This window comes from Leptinotarsa decemlineata, unplaced genomic scaffold (assembly GCF_025532065.1).
Source record: "Leptinotarsa decemlineata unplaced genomic scaffold, Ldec_3_MD MMD2_tig00078346_RagTag_RagTag, whole genome shotgun sequence".
Classification (NCBI taxonomy): domain Eukaryota; kingdom Metazoa; phylum Arthropoda; class Insecta; order Coleoptera; family Chrysomelidae; genus Leptinotarsa; species Leptinotarsa decemlineata.
The window spans coordinates 963,005-980,529 of record NW_027412724.1 but is presented as its reverse complement, the minus strand read 5'-3'; the positions used below and the strand labels follow the sequence as shown (position 1 = coordinate 980,529).

General features: G+C 32.9%; 1 protein-coding gene across 6 annotated transcripts in view; it reads left to right on the top strand.

The window, feature by feature from the left end:
• Wdr62 (WD repeat domain 62) overlaps positions 1 to 17,525 on the top strand; it is a 172,354-nt gene that overhangs the window by 130,462 nt on the left and 24,367 nt on the right. For all 6 annotated transcript variants that reach the window (XM_074185644.1, XM_074185643.1, XM_074185638.1 and 3 more), the window contains 6 exons: positions 8,877 to 8,992; positions 13,304 to 13,437; positions 13,497 to 13,709; positions 15,994 to 16,176; positions 16,233 to 16,393; positions 16,450 to 16,585. In XM_074185644.1, coding sequence (XP_074041745.1) covers positions 8,877 to 8,992; positions 13,304 to 13,437; positions 13,497 to 13,709; positions 15,994 to 16,176; positions 16,233 to 16,393; positions 16,450 to 16,585 — 943 coding nt within the window. The remainder of the gene's footprint in view (positions 1 to 8,876; positions 8,993 to 13,303; positions 13,438 to 13,496; positions 13,710 to 15,993; positions 16,177 to 16,232; positions 16,394 to 16,449; positions 16,586 to 17,525) is intronic.

Genomic DNA, 17,525 nt, shown 5'->3' with positions numbered 1-17,525 from the left:
GACCCTCGATCTTTGATTTAACGCACATGACGTGCGGGTTCCAAGTGAGCCTACGGTCTATTAGATTAGAAGACCGAGGTACTTTACCGCGCTTGCCAGTCAATCTCCCTTCCAGAGATTCTCACTTTTCTGGCCGGAGAAGATTTTATTCTTCCCATGGTTATCGCCTGAGCCTTATCCGGGTTCACTCGGATCTTCCAATCGAGGTACCAGCGCTCGAGGTCGTCCAATGCGCGTTGCATGTAGACGACGCCGAGCTCCCGACCCATGGAAGACGAGAGGAGAGCCGTGTCTCTGGCGTACAGGGATATCTTTACACTCTCGGGCCTCGGAAGGTCACTGGTGTAAAGTGAATACAACGTCGGAGAGAGCACAGCCCCCTGTGGCACTCCAGCGAGGATCTCTGTTGTCAGACAGAGAGCCCTCTTCTCTTACCTGAAATATTCTGTCTTTCAGGAAAGACCCAATCCACCGGATCAGACCCCGAGGCAGGTCGAACGCGATTAATTTGTGCAGAAGACCTTCGTGCCATACACGGTCGAAGGTCTTCGAGATATCTAACAATAAATATGTACTTTTTTATTGTTGTTCAACTCATGGATAGCTGTTTTATTGCAATAATACAGAAATATATGACATCTTGTAACTGACACATAAAATAAGTCTTCCCTCGAGAAGGCGCAATCTATGGGATCGGCCTAAGATTCAATACACGAATATGAAAGAAAAACTTAACTCCCTAAGGCAATCCGTTGCAAAGTCAAGCTTCGATATCCCTTATCGCTTTTACTTATCCAGGTTTGTTCTCAGAACAGTGGTTCCGGCGGTACGTTTGGGGTTAACCCTGAGACCACTGATGAGGCATATGGCGGGTCGAAACAGCACTGTCTGATTCTGGATCATGAACATTTTGTTTTATTAGGTTGTTTAATTTTTTTTTTTCGTTTTTATGATTCAACTTCAAACTGTAATCGAAATTACCGCCATTTGAATAAGTGCACTATTGCCAACGTAACACAAGTCGACTAATTCCGTCAGTATAAAAATTGGGTACTCGGAATTCGATAAAGTGGACGAAGACCGTTTTTGCCTGGTCCTGATTGCCAAAGGTTCTACGGGTGACAAAGTTATTGAAGTGCACATCACAAAGCAGAAATCGATCTCGAAACATTAAAATTTCTGTCAATCGTTCAGATAGTGGGCACACACTTTCCGTGCTTTTTGACATTTCCAATACGTTTTAAACCATCCAAAACCACATGAGCTAAACGCTCAGTTTTTCCGCCATTCCACGCACCGCTTGTGATGGGTCAGTCTCCACCAAGGTCCTCGATCCTCGTCCCGGATTACTGTAGGTCGACCACTTCGGGGCTCATCTTCGAGGCTACAATATTCGGAACAAAATTTAAACCAACGTCGAACAGTGCGTTCATTAACACTATCCAAATGTCTGGTTGATTAACGATATAATATAGTAACGAGCTGAAAAGAGTCAAAAAATTAAAATTTTGAAAAAATTAACAGTATCATTGTATATATTACAAATTTTTTTATTGAACAGTATATACCACGACACAGTAGAATAAGTATCTATTCATTGAGATATGGACCTACAAAAACGCATGACACTTAAACGGACAAAAATTTTAAACGACCTAATATTTTTAAATTTACTTCATTATATCCACAATTATGTTGATATAAATTTGTAATGCCATTTCAGGATTATCATTAATAATGATGAAGGGTCTCTATTTACTTGGCCGAGTTAAGTATATGGCTAAAATAAAGTAAATACAGTCTTTGATTCCTGTTAAGTATCGTTCAAACGATGAATTTAATCTATATGATGAGCACATATACGCAATATGTAAAATGTAAATTAACTTCTGAGTCAAAATAAATAAATAAATTTTTACAATCACATATTATAAAGCATATACCAAGTCAATTCGAAATGCATAAAAACTAAATAGTTACCGAACGTCGGCAGTTTCTTTGTATGACATGGGCGGCGTGGACCCCATACGAGGTCTAATCATTATTTTTATGTGGGAGGTTTTTTATGATATCAACTAGTAAATGTATCAGACCCGGTGTTTCATTTTGCTGTTCGGATTGACTTCGTATAGTCTATACTAACGACCTAGTATGTACAAAATTTTTAAATCAGTTGAAATTATTCATCAAATTTTTTCATATTGAAGTTGTCGAAAAAAATTCTTCCTCAACGAATAGTCTCGACACTCGACATACAAAGCATATAAACACAATGAGATGTAAACCATTTGTAAAATGTGTGTTTCGAAATGTCTTTTGTAGATAGGATTACAACGGATATTATCAATCCTTCATTTAATTTATGGACTGCACGGTCAATTTACCTAATTCACTAACATCATTGTAGTAGATCATTATCGTATCATTCATTGTAGACTAATCATAGGTCAAAGTAATAAATCTCACTCAGCTATAAATGGAAAAGAATTGCTCAGTTCTAACCTAAATTTCCGAGTAATTATTTCAATTTGTATGCACTTGCAAAATATGTGAAGGTTTTATAATTGCATTGATAAATTTCAGATGTAAATGTTGTAATTAACAACATATTATTCACATGTATCAATGCTGAATCATTTTCCACCACTTTGAAAAGCACATGATTGTTCATTTGCACCACTAATACTAATAAACCTAAGAAAATGGCATTTTGAATGAAATTCGAAATTTAACTTTTTTCCAGCTATCATTTAGTAGCTGGAAAATAACTATAAAAAATAACAACTTCCCAATGGCGGATATTGAATTATCCGACAGACATTTTTCACAGAGGCCAAGGTGGTTCTTGCATCCAGTAGCAGGATTTCATTGAACCTAACGAGGTATCCTTTTCTGACCGGTCTCGAGGTATTTGCTCCTGAACAGCCAGCGCCTATCAGATTATACCAAGACAGCACACTTTTCTGTGAAATTATTGTAAGCACCTTCTCGATGATACATGAAATTTTTTTACACTACTTTTTCACAGCCACCGAGGGAGAAATATCTTTCTTAAATTTCGTACAACCAAATATTTTCAGTCATTCAAATATGTTTCATTTCTTTAAATCATTTTGTTCTTATCATAATTTTCGGTGACCTTAGACAGGGCACCGAAAATTATGATCTAGGGCTCATTCGATTCGGAATGACCTCGATTAACTTTTCGAAAAATGTCAAGAGAGACTCGAAAAACTTGCAAAAGTTATAAACAATTTAGTAAAAAAAGGGGGGTTTGGTTTTTGCAAATATCTCGGAAAATATTAAAGATATTCCAAAAAAGGTACTTAAAGAGGAGGAAATTTACTAAAATAAAAGTCCCTTCTCCCGGAACTCTATCACCAATATTTATAATTTTAATTTAGAGGTGAAAATAGCGATCAAAGCAGGCGATGCGCTTCCCGCACGCGCTGACCGATATGGACCTTTGAACAATAAAAATTATTTTAATCCTTTAAATATCATCATTAAGAAAAAAAAATCACCAACCTTCTAGACACTTTAATGAACGAAAATACTTTTTCCGTGATTATTTCATTAGATATACTTTAGTTAATCAACTAATTTTCACAAGTTTTAAATTTACATAAAAACCCTGATAATTTTTAAACTAAAAACCTCAAATTTTTTTCACTATTCAAAATCTGTTTTTCCGTTAATCAGCTATACGAACGACAACTCTCAGAAGTTGAGAAACTGGTGCGAGCTAAGGACTAACGTGGTCTTACCTTTTAACGTGTGATTCCTAACACTTCTTGGAGCTTTTCTTGAAAGCCTTCAAAAAAGATTCCCGTTGGAAAAATCAAATAATTTTGAAAATTTCTATGTTTTTTACCACTTTTGTTTGTAACTAACGCTACAAGAACACAATCAGGCCAAGTACCTCTATTATTACCTACAGGGGTGGTATATTGTTAATTTAATGTATAAGTTTGAAAATGTCCTTATAGGACGTAACTGCAGTAACGTTAGTTGCAAATAAAAGTGCTGAAAAAACATAGAAGTTTCAATTCTTTTTTCTTCATTTGATTTCCTACCAAGTAATAACGGCTACATCCATCAATTTATTAAATAATTTTGATTTTCGACTTTGTTATTAATAATCAAAGACGTTAAAAAGTGAAAAATTTAATTGAAGCAATGAAAACAATTTTTTTAATATTCAAGTTTATTCGTATTCTTATTATTTAAAGTTACATAAAAGTGAGTTTTCATAATTGTTAGCTCTATTTGTTCAAAAATTTGTTATTAACGAATGTATTGTTTATAAGATATTGGAAGTTTTTTGGGGGGTTATTATCATTGATGAATATTATGACTTTCAAAAACAAAATCGTTAAAAAAAATTATTGCTTAAAACTCATTTGTTGATTAACAATTATTTTTGCTACTAAATATGAATATTAAGGAACGATTTTTTTAATCATTTTTTCTATTTCTCTTCGATATTCTGAAATAAAACTTTTTTTAATTTATATTTTCCTCATTTATTTAATAAACAATTTATTTTAAACGAATTAATTTTTACGATATATATTTTTTTAAATACCATCAAAAAACCAAAAACAACCTTGTGTCACTTTTTGTGTAAAGAAAAATGTTTCTTTATTTTTGACAAATTTTTAATATTTTTATTTTTGCACAAAAAGTGACAACGGGTTGTTTTTTTGGTAGTATTTAAAAAAACATATCGTAAAAATTAATTTGTTTGAAACAAAATGTTTATTAAATGAATAAAAAAATATCAATTAAAAAAAAGTGTTTTTTCAGAATACCAAAGAGAAATAGAAATTATGGTTTTGAAAAAAATCGTTCCTTAATATTCATATTTAGTAGCAATAAAATTGTTGAATCAACAAATTTAAACAATAAACACTTTTTGTAAACGATTTTGTTTTTTAAAATCATAATATTAATCAATGATAAAAATTCCCCCAAAAAAATTTCAAATATCTTATAAACATTACCTACATTTGTTTATCACAATTTTTCAAACAAATAGAGCTAAAAATTATGAAAAATAATTTTTATGTAACTTTGAATAATAAGAATGTGAATAAATTTGAATATCGAAAAAAGAAAATTTTTTTCATTGCTTTAATTGAATTTTTCACTTTTTAACGTCTTTGATTATTAATAACAAAGTGGAAAATCAAAATTATTTATTTTTTCCAACGGAAATCTTTTTTGAAGGCTTTCAAGAAATGCTCCAAGAAGTGAAAATAATTTGAGGTTTTTAGTTTAAAAATTATCAGGGTTTTTATGTGAATTTAAACTTTGTAAAAATTAGTTGATTAACTAGTATATCTAATAAAATAACAATGGGAAAATTTTTCCTAATAATGATATTTAATGGGTTAAAATAATTTTTATTGTTCAAAGGTCCATATCGGTCAGCGCGTGCGGAAAGCACACATCGCCTGCTTTTAGCGCTATTTTCGCCTATAAATTAAAATTATAAATATTGGTGATATCCCTGTTTTTTTACTAAATTGTTTTCAAAATGTTGCTAGAGATCATTCTAAATCGAATAAATTGAAATTACAATTTTTAACTTTAAGTCTTAAAATTATATTTCATGCTTTCAATCTCAGATTGAAGTCCCTGAATCATTCTTTTTCTGAAGGTGTTTTACCATCGTATGGTGATATATTAGGACGAGTCAAAGGAGACAAATATTTGCGATTCCTGTCGATACACACATTCGTGCAAACTTCGTGTTCTTTTTGTGTATTTGTGGTCAATTAGATCTTTTTTTTTTTTAATGGAGTAGATTAATGAGAATGTAATGGATTTTTTGAATTTCTATGTTGGTAAATCGATTATATGGAATGCATGGCACAGTGATCATAAAAACAGAAATATCGTTTATGATGCGTGGAAAAGGATTGAAAGGTTTATGTACATATAGAATTACTCAAATTATTGCAGGAGTTATTTATAATTTGCAAGAGAAATATCTCTGTAGATTTACTTATTGCAAGAAACTAGGTACTGACAAAAACATCATAAATAAAAAGGTTTGAATAAAATGAATAGACAAACTACATAAATTACTTTCATATGCGATTTGGAAAAATACTATTTGAAATAACTACTTTTCCATAAATATGCTGAACTACAACTTTTATTTTCCAGTTTGTACACCTTATATTCACATGGGAGAAGTATAAAGCAAAAACAATATTTTTTCACAAACTTCGTGACATTCCAAACATATAATCGCTAATCGATATATTATTCATTCAAATATATATTTTTTGGTTTTCTAGTAATTTGCAAATTGTGCACATATTGAATGCCAAAATACATTGCGAAATCTAAGGAAGTTGGTTCCGTATCATGAATAAAATTATAACAAAGGCATTTGTCTCACTCTGTTGGTACAAAAGTGAAACTTATTAATTAAAGTACATGATAACATATCTTTACTCGATCAGGAAGTAATATTTGAATATTCAGCAATAAGAAAACTTGTAAAGACAAAACAAGTGAAAAAATATGATGGAACAAGGTTGATGATTATCACATCCACTCATTGATTATACTTCATGTTTTAAATTGACATCCTACTTACTCCACTGCATTATTCGCAATGCTAGATATTTCACTCCAAGATAAATAAATATTAATAAATGATTCAATATGTTTGTACTACTAAAAACGTCGAATGTCCATGATATTTTCCAGGTGGTTTGAAGAGTTAATAACATAACTTACCCAGAACACGATGTTTTCGCAATAGCAGTGAACGCCGTTGACATCTAAGAAAATATATGAATTTTCATCTCAGATTCATTCTTGTTTTCGGGCTCCAATATAGATAACTTTGTATAGTAATAACACCATGTTCGTGTCAGATACATTGAGTGTTCATGGTTTCTTTGATTTAAATAAAAATAATTGCTTTTTTACATGAAAGATTTCAGTTATATCCAAGCGGCTAGTCATAAATCAAAAAGTAAAAGTTCATAGATGAACAATATAATGAACCAATTTTTTCATCGGGAAATCAGAACTACCTATTTAAATGTTAATAGCAATTTTATGGTGAAAAGAAATTGCATATTTTACGGTTTTACTGTATTCATATTCGCGCCGTTATGAATATATATCTCTGCGAATATTTTTATACATATTAGCACTAATGTACATTGATGATGTGTAGGGGGATTTAAAAAAAACTAATTAGGTTTTCTGTCGAAATCACGTGGTGAAAAAACATGATATAAGTTTACCGTGTAACACCAACTGCCAAAGAAATTAAGAAACACAGTTAGGTATATTATATTTTCCTGAACATTAGTTCAATAGTTAGTTTTTTGAAAGTTCGCTATGACCGATTGGATTTAATTCAATTAAATAAGGTTAGAAAATAAATATTTCGAAATAAAATCTCGTAAATGTACATATCTCCCAACTACCTACACCGTAGATTCTGGTAAATGCCTACCGGAAAACAACTACTTCCTTGGCTAATGCCACGCTGGATATTGAATTATATCCGACAGACATTTATGTAAGATACCTCACAAAGGTTAGATGTGTCTCGTTCATCCAGTAGCAGGGCCGTGCTGAAATTATTCGAGTAGATCATCTACAGACCGGTTTCGAGGGATCACCTCTCATCGGTTCAGGAAAGATCCGATCCAAAGAGTAAAATGTCTGGGACTTGATTAATTTCAACGCGGCTCAACTGCATGTATGAAGCCTTCGTCTAAGAGAAAAATTATTAACTAATAACAGCTCCATTTCGTGAGCAAAGCCCTAATAGAGGAAGGCACATCTCATGTACCAATACTCTATCAGAGATCAAACCGTATTTGAAGACTGGTTCGGGGAGAGATACTAGGTCTGTTCAAAAAATAAGGTGAACTATCAAATTTCGCGTACATTCAGTTAGCGATGTTTTACTGGCAAAGTATTGGGTATTATTCGGTTTTTAGAAAATTCTTACTAGTCGCACGGAGTGTGGGACTGTGCCCGGTGTATGGCAATAGGCTCGCTTCCTATTACATAGGACTCAAAACATAACTGGCAAAAAGTGGTTGTTATATTTAATGTGTCACTTCTGCCTAGCCACCTAGCCCTTCGGGGAATAAAAGGCCCACTGTCACGTTTAATTTCATAATTTCATCGCGCTATTTGCGAGAACTTCTGAACAAATCACCCACTGAGGCTCTGGGTATTGAGATTCTTCTTTGCACATAAATCCAATTTTTAATAGTTTTCGTCATATTTTTTTGTTTTGCTGATGAAACATGTTTCTGTGATTCGCTCGTTTTCGCAAAATTATTGTTTGAAATTGAACTTTCATCTAAAGTAGACCCAATAGGGTTCGACGTTGTGAACTGATTGACAAAGATTTATTTTCGGGACATTTTCCGCGTAAAGAACCCGGGTTTTACCAGACAGCTTAGCCGCCTCCATTACGTAAACTAAAGTAAACTAAATCGCATACCCCTTATGACTCAATGGCGTACCCCCAGTGGTACGCGTAACCCACTTTGAGAAACCCTGCTCTTGAATAACTAAGAGATATAGTAAGTGAGGCTTTCAATAAAATTCTCAGTATGGAGGACGTTGCAAATAAAGATAACTGATGATGCTAGAATTTTGAATAACTGAAGAACTATGAAAAATACTGATGTTCATTAGTCACATCCTATGGAAATTACGGTTTACTGACTTTTTTACATTCTTAATGCCGTGAATAAGTCGTTGAAACATGAAATTTTTTCGACCCCTGAACTCTTTCTGTCTATATTTTAAATACCACTTCCAATCTTAGGATATACATGTATACAAATTAACTTTAAATTCATTTCTCATTCTAGGTGTACAGTAGTTCTCTTCAACACCAGAACTGAACAGCAGAGCCACATTATCAATACCTGCAGAAAAACTGTAACGTCACTGGCTTTCTCATCATGTGGGCGGTATATTGTCACAGGTATGGACTTTACATTTTATCGTCTAGTGTTCTGATCAGAAATAATTCCTTCCTTTTATCGGTAGTACTCACTAATATAAACTTGTAAATATTCTACTACTCAAGCAAAACTATTATAACCTTGAATATATACGTTTTTTTCATATAACATAATTACAAAATTATAGCGTGAAATTTTATACGAACTTTTTTGATGCCACTTCCAAAATAAACTTTATTATGTAATATATTTTGCTTGAGAGTGGGGAAAGTTTATGTCGATGTTAATGAATTTGAAATATCTATTTGAGGTGATAACTTCTTACGGGAGGGTGAACCGTTTCGTTACCTAACGCGTAACGGCGCCAGTTTGTCTGGCTTCCTTTTCTCTCACGCATACGTCAGCGGAGGCAGGCTCGTTCTCTCTCGTCGGACAGACGCTCAGTGTTTAGTGTGCGTTAGATCTAGCCTGCAAGCACGTATAATTCTTTTATTATGTGAAACGTGCTTAAAAATGGTGATACTAAATTTGTGTATGTACATTATTAGTATCATTAATACTACAAAAGTAACAATTGGCTTATGGTAGCTGTAATATATGTATAACCAATAAAAGATTCCATTAATAACTAAGCTTTTCTCAAGTTAAACAATTTTAATAATGAATAGTTCAACTTAGATTAGTTTAAGTTATCATCCCGGTTCAATTGATTTGTTTTCTTTCCAAGTTTGCCTTCTAATACTTTTATATGATATATTAGTTAATAGTTCAATCAATTATTTCAGTGTTGAAAATTTCAATTTTTGTTTTTTCGAACCTTTAATATTTATTTATTCTTCGTATAATGTTTCAGCACGTTCCGTCCATTTGTGATTTTCCACCAAACTTTAAATGTGCTTTTCAAAAAAGCACATTTAAATAGTTAATGATATTTCAGATTTCGTGAAGCTGGTCTAAAACCTATTTTAGTAGTAAAATTTAAGGAAATATATGAATAGTCCTTAAATACTTTTCCTAGTCCACAGAGTTTTGGATGTAATCCACAATTTTCCTATTGTATTATTGCAACATTTTTGGATAATTGGGGTTTTCTAATCTTAGTTTTTGACAGAAAAAGGTAAACACCTGTATATGTACCAAATATACCAAAGTTATTAAAACCAGTTAAACATATCGATGTTTACTTTTTTTGTTTCAGTAAGAATATATTCATAAAAGTTTATACTTTCAAATATTTCAACGTATTTCAATATATATTTCACCTGTTTCACTATAAAATGGCTTCTTCAAACATCCCACAATAAAAAATGTTACTTGAATACATGGATTTCCATCAAGTATCAGCGAATTCCACCACATATTCAAGGGCATCAAAAGGCTGCTTTACGTTTACGAAATTTTCTTTGAACATCATGCAATTTTGCATCTGCGTAATAGCGAATGCAAGGAAACAATCAGCTGACATTTCAAGTAAATTTTATTACATTGCGCTTCCAATTTAGTGACATTTTTGGAGATTTTCAAAGTATAAAAATGTATCAGAATTCAGTTCTGAATAATATTATTTTTTTCATAGTTTCGAATTAATTTTTCCTTGCCATGAACATATAGTGCATTTTTTAATGTCCCCCCCTTTTATTTTTTGAAGGGGTCAACTCAAAACATTGAAATTTGGGATAATGAAATTGATGCATGAATACTTTATTTTGAAGTGAAATTGACAGATGAAACTTTCAAGATGGCGACTGGGCGCAATGGAAAGGAGGGTCTTGTGACACATCATTTTGAAGCTACTGACGAATACTTCACAACCCTAGAATATGAAGTAAATATCTTCACCTACGACAAAATGACGGAACATTTAATTTCCTGAAGACAAACACATTAATATCGATATTTCTAGAAATATTCCTTTTTATCTGCCATATGACAATTCCAACAATGACCATCATTGTTCAAATAGAATATTCTCATTTAGTTTTCGGTTTTACTAGTAAAAAGGTACCACGTCAACAATCTCTAAAATGGTCAATTCTCGTCCATTGGAAGAAAAAATTGAAGCGATTTTTATTTACGGTGCGACGCGTAACTTTCACGAGACCGAAAGGATTTTAAATGAACGTTTTCCGAATCGTCCTATCTGTAGGAAATATTTGAGGGAACTTATATCCAAATTCACAACTACCGGTAGTGTACATAACAAAAAGGCCCCAGGTCATCCGTCCATTTCGGAAGAACTGCAAGTGCAAATAATTGGTGAGATGGTAGTAAATTCTGAACAGTCTACTTATTCCGTCGCGAATGTCTGTGTGGTGTCTCCTTCTACTGTGTGGAGACTTTTGAAGAGGAATAGGTATCATCCATACAAAATTAAAATGGTACACCAAAACGAAGGTGACCCTGATCGAAGAACAGAATTCTGCGAAATCATGACGAAAACCATTACAAGGCATCCCACCTAGCTTCACAATATTTGTTTCGTGACGAATTTACATTTTTTTTAAACGGCAATGTTCACAGACAAAATTGCCGTTATTGGAGTAAGACCAACCCTCACGTTTCTTTGATGGTGGTTGACAATGTTTCGTGGTGTATTTCATCAGTTCGGACTTCCATTGTCTAATATAATATAAATTGATAACCCTGAAAAAAAATCGATCGACGAAGATAGGAATCATCAAGACTCTACTGGACCGTGCTTTTGCGGGTGCAGAGAATCATACATCGGTGAAACTAAGAGGCCATTGAAAGTTCGCATTGCTGAACACAAGAAACATACACATCGAGGAGAAACCAGCAAATCCGGAATAGCAGAGCATGTTTGGACTCATCAACACAACATCAAGTGGGCTCAAGCTGAAATCATCCACAAAGAGGAACACTGGTTTAGGAGAAAATTCAAAGAAGCCGCGTATATGTTGTCCAACAACGGATTTATTCAAGCTAGCGTAGAGATACGTAACATATGGAAACCTCTAATCAAGCGAAAAACGACCAACTCCCGCCAAACGGTCATCTCCCGCCAAAAGGTCATCTCCCGCCAAAACCAATGAAGCGGAAAGAGGGGATAGGTGAAAGCACCCGAATGACCTATAAATAGTCAGATCTCGGAGGAATAAGTCCAGTTATCATCCGAAGACGATTGTGGATACTAACAATCGAAACGTTGTGACATAACTTGGTTTGAAATCTTTTAATTTTCATTTTATGTTAATGATATTTTTAATTTTTTCAGCTTTTATTAATATTTCAATGTTTATTTGTTTGGTTGTTGTATGTTATTTCTTTGTAGTTTCAGTTTTTTGTTTTTCCGGAAAACACATACCCAATATCCAGAAAAAATTAACGTTTGGGCAGGAATATTGGGAAACCATATTGTAAAACCTCTATTTATTGATCAAAATTTAACAGGAGAACTGTATTTGAATACGCTGGAAACTACTGTTGACCCTCTCATCACTGAAATCGTCGAATCGAATCATAATGAATGAATGAATGAATAGATATTGTATTCCAACAAAATAGAGCACCACCACATAACTTCAGACAAGTAAGAAACTATTTGGATACTACTTTTCTCGGTCGTTGGATTGGCCGTCGAGGTCCTACAGAATGGCCAGCCTGCTCGCCAGATTTGACACCTTTGGAATTTTTTATGAGGCTATTTGAAGCAAAAGGTGTACTGAACCTGCTTCAATATTGAATATACAACAGAGAATAATACATATCTGTAGAGATTATGACGTTACTGTGTTCGAAAATGTTCGACGTGAAATATCGGATATGCTATTCATATGTCAAGAAGTTCAAGGCAACCATTTCGAGCATCTTCTGAACTGACCTCAAGCTTATTACCTCATAGTGTGTAGTTAAATGTCAATGTATTCTGGCAATTATTAAAAGTCCGCCATTTTGTAGTAGTTGAAGATATTGACATTATATTTTAGGGTTGTGAAGCATTTGTCAGGAGCTTCAAAAAGATGTGTCACAAGGCCCCCCTTCCATTTAGTTTTTTCCCCAGATGGCGCCCAATTGCCATCTGGAAAGTTCAATCTGTCAATTTCACTTCAAAATAAAGTATTCATGCATTAATTTCATTATTCCAAATTTAAATTTTTTGAGTTGACCCGTTCAAAAATTAAAAGGGGGGAGACATTAAAAAAATGCACTGTATATATTTCTTGGGAAAATAAATTCGTTACTCATATTAACATTTTCATAACGTTTTCGTGTTGGTAATTTCAACTCATTTTATAACTTGAACTCTAACTATGATTATGATGAAAATTCATAAACCCCATTGAATATTAACGATGATTTATTGATTTCAGGAGAATGTGGGCATCAACCAGCAGTAAGGATATGGGATCTACAGTCAGATCCTCAATCTGGGCACCCCGGTTTAGCTCCGCAACCACAACAAGTCGCCGAATTTCTAGTCCACAAATTTGGTATCAACTGCGTCGTAAGAATTTCATCATTAGCTTTGTGTTTTTCACGTTTCCAAATTTGCGCTTCTTTCAGGCCTTCTCACCCACTGGCAAATACGTAGTTAGCATAGGAACTCAGCATGATATGATAGTGAACGTCTGGGATTGGAAAAACAATATCAAAGTAGCTAGTAACAAGATCAGCACGAAAGTTAAATCGATAGCTTTTGCTGAAAATGGCAGCTATTTTGTTACTGTTGGTAACAGACATGTCAAGTTTTGGTACTTGGAACACGGAAATGCAAAGGTAACTCTTTATTTTATAATACTGTCCAAGGTAAAAAGCGGAAAGCGCTGAGCTGAATGAGCATTAAAGCACATTTTGAATCAACAACGTCATGTTAAATATGCTATGTCATATTTTTAAAAATGAATGAAATATTTACTTGACCCATTCCAGAGAGCAAAATATTTTTTCTGTTGAATGTAAGTCCATTATATTCTCTCCTAGAAAATGTCAGTTTTCAAATTATATTGCAAAAGGATTTATATATATATATATATATATATATATATATATATATATATATATATATATATATATATATATGTTTAGCCATACACCTCACGGTGGTGAAGTCATTGGTATAAGTTTTTGAAGCAGAAAGTCGTTTGCTTTAATAAAACGTTCTCTACAATTCAAACCAGAACAGGTGTTGCTGGTTGTCTGAAGTTAAAAGCTCCCCTTCATCCGGATAGAGATTAATAGGTTTCTAACACATACGTTACTAACTTATAATTTGGCTTTTACTCAATGTTTGCAGCATATACTACCTATCCAAGATAAGAAGGGCCAGCATGGGAAAATCGGAAACCGTGAGAGATACAAAGTCCGTAATATATATTTCAAAATTTTGAAAACCCTGATTACTTGATTCCAGAAATATTCAAAAAGAATCGGAATTCAACAATTTCGTTTTACTTTTTCTGGCGTTATTTAAGTAATAAAAATCTTTTTGCCACTTCTCAAGTTGTACAAGATGTTTCGTCTCCGAGAAAGCAACATCAATTTTACTAATTTTTATGGACAGAAGAAGAGAACATATACGGAAGCGCAGAAAGGCTAAATAATTTTATTATTTGTCTCTTGTAAATTCCCCCTTCTGCGCTTCTGTAGATCACACAACCGACTATGTATCTCTTACGGTTTCTAATTTTCCAATACTGTCCCTTCTCATCTTTTACAGATAGTATAGACGGTGTTGAGAATACTTATTTTGAATGGGTTACTGAGGGATCAATTTGCAGATATCAATAAATACTGCAACTAGTTTTACTAGCAAATAATTTTATTCAATATGGCACCTTTATACACATATATATCTAAGTACTCGAATTCCTGAGAAGAACGCAAATAAGAAAGTGGACAATTTAAACAAACATTATTCAACTCACTATTGTTCCTAATTCAAACAATTCTCAAAAAAGCATTTCAATATTATCCTTCTTTAAAATTTTCACTTTTTTTAGTCAACAATTTTCTCCTGTCACATGAGATTTTTATACATAGATACATGATGGATTATAACTTCAGTTTCGACAAAGGGTTAAAAAAATAAGAAATATAAAAAATTATTGAAAAATATACAAATGTTAATGATCATTTCTAACAAATGGTGTATATAAATTTATTTCGAAAACGGTGTTCAAAAAAAAGAATACTGCTAAATTGGTTACGTATATTAGCATCTATATGGTATGTATACTAGCAAGTATAAGCTCAAAAATTGCTCTATCAAGAAAAATTGACGTTTTGTTTTTACGAGCTCAAGTTTTCTTGAATATTATCCAGAGGAACGTAGTATTGAACAAAACTGCCGTTTCGAGTGAAAAATATATACTCACAGTAAAAAATATCTTTAGTACAATTTATGAAGTGAATGAAAAATATTATTTGGCTGATCAATACTAGTTTCATATATTTTTCACTCTATAACTGTAATTTCAAAAGTGATGTTTTAAAAGATCTACAATATATCAAAAATGAATTTCTGCCAATAACCTTACAGTCATTAACTATATAGAGAGATAATAAATAAATTTGAGACGATTAAACTATCTTCTTTGTTATATACTTCCCAGTATAACAGAAAATAAAAACTTCAGTAGTTCAAACAACTTCAGTCATTTTGCTTCATTCTTGTAATTTTTTATATCTCAATCAAGTTTCAAGACGGTCATTGAGAAAATTTCAATTCCAAGAAGGAAGAGTATGTCAGTTTCTTCTTGACCTCGCTTTTTATTTTATACTTATTGTTTGTCAGGATGGTATTCAAATTCTTTATCATTTGTTACTTTGTGTCCATTCATAAATAAATATTACTGGAGTTTTTTCCCAACACAACAACAGGAAGATCAAACTTCCTTTCCTTCCTCTTTGAAGATGATCACTTGGTGATCGAAACACGTGTCGAGGTGTTAAAAATAACGATTTGGTGTTGGGAAAAAACTCCAGTAATATTCATTACTACACCAAAGATTCCAAACAGTGCATCATAGGTACATTCATAAATTATTTATTTATTTTTCAGTACAAAGATACAGTACCACTCATGGGTCGATCAGCCATATTGGGTGACCAAAGGAATAACTATTTCTGTGATGTAGCTTGTGGGAAAGCGGATTCCGCTGATAGTACATATGTAATTACTAGGTCAGGACTGCTCTGCGAATTCAATAATAGAAGACTTTTAGATAAATGGGTAGAATTAAGGGTAAATTTATCATTGGATTTCGAAGATTTACTAATGATACAAATTCGTTTTTATAGACTTCAAGTGCCAACTGTATTACTGTAGGTGAGAAATATATTTTTGTGGGATGTGCCGAGGGTATTATTAGGTGTTTTGATCCTGCAACGCTTAGATTTGTTACAACTCTTCCTAGAAATCACTATTTGGGTGTAGATGTTAGTCTCGGAACAAGCATACAGTAAGCTAAAAAGAATGTAATACCTTCATGAGTCTGATTTCATTTTTCTTCTACAGACATATGGCTACACCACCACCCGATGCCAAATATCCTGATACTGTAGCCATAACTTTTGATGAAACTAATAATAAACTAACTTCCGTTTACAATGATCACTCTATATATGTTTGGGACGTCTTCAACATACAAAGGGTAAGTTTTAATCTAAAATATTATATATTACCAAATTTCATATTTATCTGCAGAATTGATTAATTTCCATGGAGTGTTCGCCTCTAACAGAAACTTTTGCTTGGCAAAAACTGAATGATTAATTGATCATAATCTATTTTGTTGTATTATTCACGTACATTGTCCCGACCTTCAGAACACAATAATATGACCAGTACTGGTAGAGGTTCTTTAAAAAATTGTTTTCTGCACAATGAATTCGAAAGTTGTTTGTTTTTAAGAGATCACAAATAAATCAGTTATAATCTTATGTAAGAAATAAACTTATTGGAATAAGTTTTTTATTTATTAGATAATAAGCAACCGTTAATTGTGATATTTGAAAATAAAAACCCAATACCATATACTAGTAAAATTGAATACCTAATTATACAGTGCGTCCATAAATAATGTTATTGAAAATGTCTGAAACAAATCAGAAAAAGATTATTTCCAGACCGGTGAATGAAGGAAGATAGCCCATCAACGTATAAACCCCTGAACAAGCTAGCCACTCGCACCAGCGAAACGTCAGGAAGAAATTCCAAAAATCCACGACCTTAAAAACTCGGAAAATAGTTGACACTGTAGATATATTACTGGTTGTGATTGCTGGACGTGCTGCTGAATAGGCAAATTATTTTTTCCAATGCCAGTGCGTAATAGCACCCACATGAATCAGCTACCTTTCCTTTCGATGTACTGCATTCCGTTTTCAATCAAAAATATAGGATCGAAACTATATCCATCCAACAAAAAAAGCAACCCAAACAATGATAGATGCGTGGTTAAAGCAGTATTTTGGGTAAAATACATAAGCTTCCTCACGCTGGCCAATCAGATTTAACTGCAATCGACTGTGGTGTGTACATATACGGTATTTTAATTAAAACTTTCAAAATGTCGAGTACTGAAACGGCTG